The 12,391-nt window shown below is 36.9% G+C and overlaps 1 protein-coding gene across 1 annotated transcript in view; it reads right to left on the bottom strand.

Annotated features, from left to right (window-relative positions):
* KIF27 (kinesin family member 27) overlaps nt 1–12,391 on the bottom strand; it is a 28,820-nt gene that overhangs the window by 4,354 nt on the left and 12,075 nt on the right. Inside the window, exons 5-15 of the mRNA XM_005420846.2 lie at nt 11,738–11,881; nt 8,568–8,756; nt 7,875–8,050; nt 7,375–7,508; nt 6,687–6,842; nt 5,483–5,688; nt 4,402–4,599; nt 3,940–4,053; nt 2,756–2,932; nt 1,918–2,130; nt 698–904 (exon numbers count right to left, since the gene is read on the bottom strand). Of these exons, the coding sequence (XP_005420903.2) occupies nt 698–904; nt 1,918–2,130; nt 2,756–2,932; nt 3,940–4,053; nt 4,402–4,599; nt 5,483–5,688; nt 6,687–6,842; nt 7,375–7,508; nt 7,875–8,050; nt 8,568–8,756; nt 11,738–11,881 (1,914 nt within the window). The remainder of the gene's footprint in view (nt 1–697; nt 905–1,917; nt 2,131–2,755; nt 2,933–3,939; nt 4,054–4,401; nt 4,600–5,482; nt 5,689–6,686; nt 6,843–7,374; nt 7,509–7,874; nt 8,051–8,567; nt 8,757–11,737; nt 11,882–12,391) is intronic.

The raw sequence follows: 12,391 nt of genomic DNA, 5'->3' as shown, positions 1-12,391 counted from the left end.
CCTGCTGGCCATGCGGAGGTGGCAGCGGCCACACAGCCATGGGAGCCATGGCCACCCCGGCACTCCCCCAGCCCTCAGAAAAGAACAACTGCGGCATTTTTTTTCCTACTTAAATATGTCATCGCAGAGGCATCACCAACTTCTCTAATTGGGCCAGCAACATGTCCATTGTCAGAGCCTTCAGAGATTGGTTCTGCTGAACACAGAAGAAGCTTCGAGCACCTTTCTCTCCCAGAAGCTGCTTCTGTGGCTTCCTCTGCCCCCTCTAAAAGCCAGGCCATGTTAAACCAACACAACCAGATTTAGGAAAAACACAATAAGAATAGCAGCCTGAGCTTTACGAAGCTTTCTGAAATTCTACAGTCAGGAAGAATTTGAATACAACACCACTATTTAAACACGTTGTTTCTCCTTAAGTTAGCAACACAGAGCACTGGAAAAGGGCAAGGTAATTTCCAGATTTGGAGCACGTTTCTAGCTAATCTATCGAAACAAGATGTACAAAGTTAACTCACAAGTATCCTATTTAAGTTAACATAAAAATTAAAAACAATTTAATAGCAGATCTATGTAACCTGAAGATATATTAACCAAAAGCTTAAGCTTCTTAAATTTATTTTGATTTCCTACCACCATCTCAATATCTAGAATAGTAATAGAAAGTGGGATAAAATAGTATTCATTAGCCAAAACAAACCTTGTTGAAATAACTGATGATGATAGCTCTGAGTTCAGCAGCAGACAGGGACACTAGTTTCCCTATTACATTATGCTTGCTCTGTGAAAGATTCTGAGAAGATGACCAAAGTAAGTGCTGGCGATTATGAATACTTTCATTCTTGTAATCAATTGCAGCTACAAGGGCTTCAATTCCTTCTTCTAGCTGGAAAAGAGTATGTTCTTCCTACAGAGGAACACATGAGTGAGATCTTTACAAAAAGAAAGCTCAGAATTAATCTTTCAAGACATCTTTAACTTCATTCTCAAGAGCGAACCTAAACTTTATGGCAAGATGAACTAGTTGTAGCACAGACAGTGCAGGGGAAAACAAGACGTAGAGTGCAAATCTAGAACATTTGTCTTTTCCTGTCACAATACAGAGGTTGATCAATTGGCTCATCACAAAACTAGAAGTCATGTTTCTCTTTTTATCCTTTCCTCATCCGCACTACAGTTTGACTTCTGCTATTTTATTTTTTTTAATGTACTAGTTTCCTGTTGGATTAATGAATTAATCAGTCAGTCAGTAAGGAGTTTGGTGCCCATGATTTGTGTATGGAAGTGGCAGAAATGCCTGGCCTGAAGCACAGCAGACTTTGATGAGTGAGACAAGTAGGGGTCCTTCTGGAATGGTATCACTCAGTCATAGTCTCATATGGCTTCTCTCAAGATCTAGAAGTAATCAGTGCATTTTATATGAATTTATTTTATGTTCAACATAATGATACTGATCAACTCCAAGTAATGGGCCATCCAGGTAATATGACTTGTTTTCACTGCAGGACTATGTAGTCCTTCAGGTAAAGTTTGCTTTTTTCACAAGATTCTATGAAAAAAATCAAGGGGCATGACTATGTGAATACCTCGCTTGTTCTGTATGCTAACATTAAAATACCTCCCTGTGATAAACTGATTAACTTCTGGTTCCCTTACTTCTCATTATATGACTCTTAGATCAATAGAGTTTGGCAAGACACAATCTGACTTACGTTCCTCTGATCTTAAACTTCATTCACAAGTACATAATTGGTGCCATCATAGCACCTCTACTCTAAAATTGCTATTTACAAAAGTATCCAACTTCTGCTCCTTATTTCTAGCTCACTCGATATTTGGAGACATTTTAGGTTCTGACTGGAATTCTTTATTATTAAACAATACCTAAAACCTGTATTTATCTCAGAGGTGTTTACTTACTTCAGTTGACAACACTTTACCATCTTTCAGTTTCTCATCCATACTATTTCTCCTTCTGAGCAGCTGATCCCTTTCCATTTGAAGAGCCTGAATTTTTTCCAAAATGTCTGACTTTTCAGTGGTGCTGCCCTGAAGCTGCATACTTTTATCACACAGTTCCTGATCCAGAATACTTAAGCGGGTAGACAATTCCATACTATCTTTGTTCAAAGCCTAAAAAAAACCACAACAACCACAGATACAAAAATGAGATATTCCTTTCAAGTAAGAAAAAAGTAGATGACACTGTCACATTCTGAAGTGAAAACAGTGCTTGTTTCTTGTAATGGGACCTCATTTACTTTGAGTGGACAGATAGCATAAAAAAAAAAAGTTCAACATGTAGTTTTCTACATAATGAAAATTAAAGGCACTAATCATTGTATGTGGCAATGATACTTTGCATTCACTCTTTCTACTGGAAAGTAAATATTGCAAGACATTTCCCTGCTGTGTTCTCTAGAAAGCAGAAAAATTTGGTCATATTAATAAATAATATATCATAAATATCCTATAATTTAATACTCTTCAGTAACAATTCCACAGTTAAGAATTGTTTGGTTTTGGGTTTTGTTTCATTGTTGCAATTTTGGGGGGAAAAAGTGAATTAAAATGATTGTCTGTGTTAATTACAATTTAAATGCCAATTGGTCAAGCTACATAATACCTGCATCACAGTGGTATAGACACAGGAGGTCCCTTGAGCCTCCTCTACTATCTTATCTGCTCTCCCCCACCACCAGTCTTTGAGTTAGCCTTATGACTGTGGTGAGGTTTGTGGGTTTTTTCCTTGAATCACCTGGCTAGATCTCAGTTTCTTGATTTCCAGGTAGCTTTTCTCTTGCATATATGCTTCTTTTTTTGCTACAATGGCTTCTCTTTTCTTTAAGTCTTCTTCTAGTTCTGCTAACTGTTGGTGCTGTTGAAGAATTCTTTCCATTTCTTCATCCAGCCACTTCTTCTGCTCTTCTAATCTCTGAAGTTTCAAGAGAGATCCAGAGAGCATTAACCAGGACATTTTGACTCAGAATGTTATGATTATGCTGTACCTTTCTTCAGAATTACTGATAAAACTGTAGAAGACATTAACATTTCTAATGTTAGTATTAATTCTGCCACAGAACCCTTACTCAGAACAATACAGAAACTGGACTGACTTAAAAGGGGCCTCAGCAATATTACATTGCTACATCTCATATAAACAAACTTGCATCAGATGCAGTATCTTTTCTAAAGAATATCTTTTTTAAAACTATTTACATAAACAGATGTCATCTACCCAAGCACAGCAACTAGGTTTAGATGGTACCATGAAAATTCAGCTAGCCCATCCTCATTGCATTTTAATGCTCCAAAACCAGCTCTTTGTTGGACCTGCAAGCACGGTCCATTTTAAATTTATTCTGAAGCCAGAGTTTATCAGAGGATATATTCCTCTGATAAAAGTTTCTTTTATTTAACTTTTAAAATTTCTTTTCACTTTTAAAGACTTAGGGTAATTCATATTTCAGTGCCCACGTCTGAAATAATGTAGGTGGCACTGCTAGAGGATTCATACTTTTCTAACCCTGTTATCAAAAATCAAAACCAGAAACCACTGTAATTTATGTCAGAGTAGAATCCAAAACAAAATAAAACACCTGTACAATGCACAGAACAATTAAAACACTGCACATCAAGGTCACTCTCAAACCTGCTGGATAACCAAATGTGCTGAATTCACAGGTTTCTGAATCAGTATTTTTGACAAATTATAGGCGAAAAAAAGAGAAGACACTAAAGGTCCTCCCTTCTTTCATTCAAAAAGAGTACAGTACAAGAGCTGCTAGGTTCTACTCCCAATTTTTGCTAGAGCAAAAAAAAAAGACAAAACTATGATGGAATACTCTTCATACAAATAGTTTACAAAAATAGATGACTAGAGATGAAGAAAGATTTTTTTTTTATTTCAGGGGTCACACATATTTGGAATAGATTAACTACCTGTAGTTTCTGTGGAGCTCCCACTGAGTTTTTTTTCTTCTTTTTAAAAGCAGCAATTTCTTTATCCTTAATTTTAAGGATCTTCTGTTGTTGCTCCATCTTAAGCTGAAGTTCCTTTGAACAAACAAAAAGCACCATTCTTCCTACATCAGTCAGTCAAATACATTTCATGTGACAGTCCCCCCAAGATATAATCTGAAATACTGACTCTAAATTTATTAATAAAATTGAAATTCAGAATTAGACACTAGGTAATAAAATGAAAAGAAAAAGCTGAAAGAGAAAGACAAAATGGAGATTAATGTAAAATTTTTGTAGACACTTTCTTTGGTGCATTTATCAAGAAATTCATTAAGGCATTATTGAAAATAAGGGAAAGCCTGGTAGTGTAGTTCATTGGGGAAGCAAGGGCAAAAATTATTCATCCTAATCCTTGTCATAGGGAAACAGGAAGAATCCTACTTTAATTTGTTGCTGGTCCTGCTGAAGCTCTGCTTCCAGTTGCTTCTTCTTTTCACTCTCCTCACAGCTTCTCTTCTGCATCTGGGATTGCTGATGCTTCATCTGAGCCACTTTCTGCTCAAGTTCTCTTGCTTCTCTCTCACTTTGGTTAGATAATGAAGCCAAATTCTTGGTGTCTTGCTGCTTCTTCTGTAAGGTCTGAACGTTCATGTCAAATTTCAGCTTAAGAGCAGGAAAACTTGTAACTAAAATATGACTCAGCTTCATTCTTTATTTCACTGAATTCTTAGCGTCACCAAGATTTACTAACTTCTGCCCAAACAACCACTTGTTATTACTGGAGTTTTGAGCTACCTGGTGGAGTTGGCACAGGCTGAATTAAACATGAAAAGGTACGGTTCATGCTTGGCAATACAGTAAAAAGTACTAAAATCTAGCAGACACCACAGTTCTGGGAAATTTGCAGAGACACAATGGTGTCAGAATGCTGGTGCCAGAATGCTGGTGGTCAGAATGCTGGTCTTGAGCTCAAGTCAATAAGCAAACTCCCTCTTTCTGCATGGAACCTTTCTGACTTGTCATTCTACGATTGAGAGGCACAGAGCACCTAAGCTGATCCTATACAGAATACTAACTTAGGTACAACAGAACTTAAAAATAGAAGGTCAGTGCCAAACAAATATGCCTGTGTGGGCCTGATCTTGCAAGGCATCACAGGGATTTGCTCAGACCTACAATTTATATAGTATTTCCATAAAACATCAATTTTATTTACAGCAAGTAATAGATTTGTAATACCCTGTCTTGGATAAATTCCTCCATTGGACTATATACAATGATGTATGGAAATATCATATCTCCCAATACTTTCTTAGCCTCTTACACACCAAGAAGGCATTTTATGTTTCTAACCAAGTAGATGTTAACCAGAATTTTGAGTGTAATAGTATTATGTTTCTCACTAGCTACTTCAATCCGACCAGCTTCCAGCGTGTAAAACAGGTAAGAATTTTACCAACAGTGTTAAGGTTCACACAGTGAGACAGAGATTTGCAAATCATAATAATCTGATCAGAAATACCTGCACTTTCAACTTAGCTGCCTCCATCTTCTTCTGGCACTCTTTCTGTAACATGGCTTTCTCAGGAATATCTCTCAGCTCTTTCCTGTCCAGCTCCTGAAGCTGCTTTTGTGTTTCAGACAGTTCTCTTTTGGCCTGCTCAATTTCTTGCTCCAGTATACTTATCTTCAAAGAATACTGCCTGCTTACTGACTGAGCATCTTTACCTTAAAGACAGCATATACAAATAGTTTAAAACCAACATGATAATCAGTTGAAATGTAATACTTCTGGAGTGGAAATATTACTTACTTCGTTCTGGCTAAGTCAGTAATTTCTGCTACATTTTCCAACACTAAAGGAACCTGCAGTTCCCTTCTAACTCTGAAATGGAGATAAAGAGAGTCCTAAATCTGAACATTTCATGAGTCACCTCATGCCACCAAATGAAGTGCCATCTGAGTGCCAGAGTTAAATTCTTCTGCCTACTGTAGATTTTGGCAAAACGGCTATCCTATATTTCATAATTTTGTTTGGTTTTTTTTTTTTTCCCCAGAAGAACATGCCATTAATTTATTACTCAACTTTCAGCTTAATAATTAGTATATGATCTTGGATTGTTTCTACTCTGTGACTTGTCCCATTCAGGCAATCTGGGATGGCACAGAACCTTTCTCAGACCACCTCAAGAGAAGGTAAACAAAAGAGAAGAGTGTGATTGAAGGGGCTGAGGAAAGAGATCCTTCCTGTCATCACAAGGCTAGTTTCTCTATCAGGACAGATGTGTAAGGGATGTATGCTAACAAGGACACCGATTTTTTTCCTTTATCCACTTCTGACTCCCATTTCTCTACTGTTATAGAATATAGAAGATACAACGACGTATATTTTCTCCAATCCCAGATACTATGTCACAAATACACATCTACAAAGAGATAGCACTGACCATACATTAAAAATTACACAACTGTTGGATAAAAGCAATAATCAACAAAGCACAAAAAATATTTAACATAGTAGAGTAGGCTGTAATCAAAATTTCCAGTGTGATCACAGCAAGTAATTAGCAAAATCTATGGATTTTTAGGTTGTTAAAAGTATTTTTGTCTAAGATAATTATGTAAAAACTAAGACATACAGGACTTTAGGTTTTCAGTGCCTTTTCCTTTGTTTCAGAACATCTTAATTCCCTACAGTATCTAGTATTCCTACAGTAGACAGTTACCTGTTCTTACTAACTCCTTGATAAGTTCCTCTTTCCTTTTGATATTAAGTGCAAGTTCTCTTATTTTTTGCTCAGCCTTAGCAAGTCTCAACTCTGAATTCTTTAACTTCTGCATGTTAAAAACATGGATTTTCTGGAGGCTGTCAATCTCTTCACCTTGAAAAAAACAAAGCAAAATAGAGTTATAAAATCTGGAACAGATGCTGTATTCAAAAGGTAGCGCTCTGCAGTATTTACTGTGCGCAGTTCTTCCATATGAAGTACAAGAATCAAAAGGAGAGAAGAAAGCAGGGTATTCTTCCCAGTCATGTGTGTAAACAGGAAAAAAAAAGGATGGTATGCACTTGCATTTCAAGACTCTAAGTCTGGAAAATATTCCAGAAACCACTACAGTATTTTTGGTAAGATAATCCATTTTTTTTCATTGAAGCAGTACTAAAGATTTATATGTGACTAGTTTTTTGATAAGTGAACTGCTTTGTGGCTAGTAGGTATTACTTAGAGGTTACTAAAATCAGTTTCAGAATGGGAAAGAAAAACAGAAATTGGAAAACTTTTATTGAATTATAACCAAAAATATTTGTAACAAATGCAGATATTTTGCTGGGAAAACTAAGTACATGTGCTAAAGCCATTACTGCATATTCTGATACTGTAGTAAGAGTTGCTCTAATGACTCCCATCATACCTGTAGTTGTGTCAGTTTGTAGCACAGATTTATTGGACAAACCAGACTTGTCTACTGGACATTTCATGTCACTTACATCAGGAAGGAAGCACAGAGAAGTATGATTTTGTGTCCATGTTCGGTTTATGGAACACCTATGAAAGAACAATAAACATGCTACTCTGCAAATGCACAGGGATTTTTTTTTCTTTAAGCATCATGCAAAGTAGATGATCTTAACAGAGAAGAAGCTCAAACTTACAAAAGCATTCTTACCTTCTTCCTCATCCTCACCACTCCCACACACACCATCACCCAATCCCCCAGTCTTCAAAGTAGATTCTGACTCACATGCAAAGATGATGCAATCTTTGCTAAACCTACATATATTAAACTTATTTTGCACTATGCCCAGTTGGTCCCACAGGTTCACTGTAAGTATCATGGAAGGATTAGGCACTAGTACTACCTTTGCTATACAATTTTCTGTAACAAAAGTTAAAGAACAACAAAAAAATTACTTATATGAGGTTTTCTCTTCGCTGCCTGTATTGTCTTCCTCTTCATCACTCTGATCAGAGAGGTGGCAGTGAAGGACTTTATCTTGATCTTCTAACTTGGTCAGTATAATCTGCCTGCGAATATGGAATTCTGCCATTATCTGGGCCAGAGACAAGATGGGGGGGCTGGTATACCCCTGTCAAAAAGCACACAAAAATAGTGATGGGTACTTGCAATAATTTAGCAATTCATTACTCATATTTTAAAAAATGTTTCACCACCTGAGCTTGTAAGCAATTACACAGGTTTTGTATAATAACTCTGAGTACCTTTGTAACAAAACATTTTGCAAGAGCCTAGAGGAGTTGTTCCAAATGTGAAAGAGGGTACTGGTAGCAATTCATTATCCCATGTACTCAACATATTGGTAAGAATAATAATTCATTTCTTATAATATTTCATACTTGAACCCTCAAAACCCCTAGAAAACCAGCTGGGGGGTGAAAACATGGCAGCCATAGCACTTGTAGGTGGGAACTTTAAGCCTAAATATTTTGGATAATTGTGGCATAAACAAATGTTACAAAACTAGTTTTTCAGTGGGAAGTTAAGCAGCAGTATCTGAGAAAGACATCATATGTTATCATGTCATGTCTAATGATTGGCCTATAATCATCACAAAGTAAAAGGGGGAAAATCTGGTTAGACCTTACCTTTTGGATCTCTGTCTCTGAAGGCAGGTTTTTTGTTGCTGGGACAGCGTAGCACCTCCTAGCAAATGCCATGACAGTTGGCCCATCTTCATAAGCACTTGGGAAATCTAAAGCTTTCACATCTGTAAACTTCTCTAATTTCAATTTTAGCTGATCAATGACTATGTGCTGTTCCACCATTTTCTCAGTCTCATGGGGGAAAAAAAATAAAGCAAAAGCAAAACTGAGCTCTGTATCATATTCTCAACTTCCTCACAAAGGTCATGAAGCTTGTAAATCACCCACTGTGCAGGGCACAGGCAAATTCTGCAACAAACTGAGAATTCTATGACATATCATCAGTCTCAGAATCTCCTGCCCCCCTCCCACTCCCCAGTCCAATAAAGTTTAGACACAATTTTGTTCAGAAAGACCTACCTGGGTGTCCTGGGTTGCAGAGAGAGTGCCAGTGTGGGGTACAAGCAAATTCAGTATTCTATACCATTTCTGACAAACTGTTAATGATGGGTTTGCAGTAGATGACCAGTAGATGCCCAACAGATGCTCAGCTGACACCTCAGGCTACAAGATGGGTGTTAAATGAGATAAGGGAGAAGAGCCAAACCCTCTGAGGAGAGGATTGTTTCTTTTTCTTCACGAATGACTCTGCAGTGCTAACTCCTTCTGGGGAAACACCAGCTCAGTCCCCATCCTGAGGGGGTCACCTCTGCCAAAGGCCCATAATGGCTCAACAGCACCACCATAATGGACAGCTGTAACAACTTAGACCACAAATAATTCCCAAAAATATCCTATGACTTTCAGGATTACATCATTCCCATTGTGCAACTGTCCACCCTAGGAGAGGAGCTGAATACCTCCCCTGAACCTGACCATACATAACTGGGGACTTGGAACCCCCATCACACCTGAACAGATCCAGACAAGGCCCAGAACTTCCACAGGACCACCTCTTTTGACTGCAACCATCACTTCAACAGGACTGCAACCACCACCTTGGCCAACAGGATGGCAGGTTGTAATCTGACTTTGTGGATCTAGGCCAGTTTTAATGTGTATCATTACATTTATATTAACCTTTCTATTAAATTGTGACTCAGACCTGAAATCTCTCTCTCTCAGCACACCCGGTTTAGTTACGTTAGCCTATCCAGGCATCTAGTGAGAAGTGGATGACATAATTAGGAGCTCATTCGTGCTTTATATGTGTGTTTATGGAGAAATAAAATGAGAATTAAACAAATATTTTCAAATTAAACTTATGGTCTGAGTCTTATTAATTAAACACGTATATGGGCTTCCTCTTCTACTTGGTACAGTTCCACTTTAAAGATTATTTGTATTAATAAACTAAACATGTACATGATCCCAGGTTCACTTCCTACTTTTTCTTCCACCGAGCCTCAGGTTTGTTGTTAATGCTAGTTTGGAGACCTTAACTGCTTCTCCTACAGCATTCTCCATACATTGTTCAAAAATACTTACTCAGTACTTAGATAACTTATGTTATCTAAACTGATTCGTCCATAAGGCCAAGATTATATCCGTTATTCAACTCACTCTATCATTTTTGACTCTTTTTGAATATGATTAAAATCTGACCTAGCAACAACAGGGAAGTTGAAATATAGCTCACAATACATTCTGCATTTTTCTACTTTGAGTAACACATTTTTATTCATTCTTTATGTTGTTGTCTTAGATTGAAAGTTCCTTCCAAACACAAACAATGCTTTACAAGTTGACATTGTGTTGGAATACAGTACATATAATTCCTATGTCATAGAAAATAGAATATATATATGAATATCATATTTGTTATCATTTTGGAAGAAGTAACAGCCCAACCAACTGATCCACCTTGAAACTATTTGTCCCTGATACAATTGCACACACAACTCCACAGTGTAATACCCATTGCATAAATACATATGTGTATAAACATTTATTACCTCCTACCTCATACCTGCTACTCTAGAAGTCCTTATTCTATCATGTACCATTAAATTACATATGCCTGTGAACACAATGTAAAACATTTGACAGAAGCACTTGCTTTACATTGTATGTTTTTAAACAGAAGTGGCAGTTTAGTGAACTAAATGCCAAAATGGTGCCTGAAAGCTCTCAAGCTTCCCTCCTGTCTCTGATACTGGAAGAGCCTTCTATCTACACTGTGACAGCTACCTTGTATCCTCCAAAATTTATATAAGCATTATCACAGTATAAGTTGACACTATGGTGTGCAGGCTAAAAAACGTCTAGCCAGAAGTGACAGAAAAGAAAGAAAGTGACAGAAGGAAGAAAAAGATCATGACTAGTTCACTTACCTTTAATGCACTCACTTTCCCCAAGCCATCAGAAAGGAAAAGGAAAAGGAGAAAAAGTATGATAAGGAGAAGAGCACTAGCTATCTATGTTTTGCTTTTCTCTTTTAAAAATTCATATAATAAATTATCTGTAATCTGCATGTCTGGCAACACCAGCAGAATATTAACTATTCTAGGTGCAGTCTTCTCAACCTTGAAATGTTATGCATGTATTAGCCACCATAATTTCATTAGCAAATTCAAGATCTACAGAAGGAAAGAGGCAAGCAGCCTTTTTGTCATTACCTCTCTTTCCATTGTATCACTCAGTTTTCTCTAATGGTAAATGATCAGAACGTCAGGATGGAATTCTGTCTTATAAAGTCAAAAGGAGCCAATACTCTAATTCTTAATAAAGCTATAACAAAATAAGCTTCTACACAACTTTTCAATTTAAGCATTCTATAGGATCCAGATAGTCTTCTTTCAATTCTAAAGCATCCTTCAAAGTCTTTCAAATCCTAATCTATTAATTGTCCTGAATCTCCTTAACAATGATACAAATCTGGGGAGAGGGTTGTGTGTTATGCTTCAGGAAGCATGGAGAGCATGAATAGTTCACTTCTAGTTATGCAGGAGGCTTTTGGCACAGCTAGGTTCATATATAGTCTCCAGAAACCGTATTACTGTAATACATCCACTAGAAGAACCCAACCCATTCTGTGAAACAGCTCTAATTAAAACAAAATGTCCCCAGTATTGACTGGTAATAAGTAAAAAAAATTCTGAGTGACCGTTGAATGCATTCACATGGTAGAAGGATGGTTCAATGCAGACAAATGTGTACCAGTGGGAAAATACCTGTAATCTTTGTGTTTCTTGAGCCTCCTTTAAAAGTTCCTGTTGTTCTTTCTTTTCTTGTAGTAATGTCTTTATCTGATTCTGCAGTATCTGCACTTCATGATTCTTCTGGTTAAATAGTTCTTCGTCCATAACTAGTACCTGCTACATAATAAAAGAAAAATTCAGCTGGGCAAAAGGGACATTATTATTCCTACAATAAAATAAAACCTCATTTGTTGTTAAAAGACATGACCAGCACTGCAAAGTCTTGAAGTATGTATAGCAAATTGTCTAAGTGGTTATCTGCAGTTTCTAGCAGCTATTTCTTCACTTCTGTTCCATCTATTGATTTTGTTCTGACAAGTTTCATTCTTCCCAAGGAGATAATGTACTCATAACCAAACTTAATTTATTGAAGTATACATTAAATTCAAGTGTTATCTTTAGTATGCTGTTATATGTAGCTACAAGATCACAGCATCTTGTGATTAATATACTTCTCTAATGAAAAAATAAGAACATCTGTCCTCAATCTGCAACTTGGATAACAGTTTAAAGATTAAAGAAAACACAAGAATGCTTGTTCATATGTTCTTGTGAATGAATTTATACTGATTGATGGAGACTTCCAAATGTTCTTAGTCTTCTAGAAAGCCTGCAGAAGCCAAAGAC

The sequence above is a fragment of the Geospiza fortis genome, unplaced genomic scaffold (genome assembly GCF_000277835.1).
Source record: "Geospiza fortis unplaced genomic scaffold, GeoFor_1.0 scaffold12, whole genome shotgun sequence".
Classification (NCBI taxonomy): domain Eukaryota; kingdom Metazoa; phylum Chordata; class Aves; order Passeriformes; family Thraupidae; genus Geospiza; species Geospiza fortis.
Note: the sequence above shows the minus strand (reverse complement) of the source record. Positions and strands in the feature narration are given on the sequence as shown.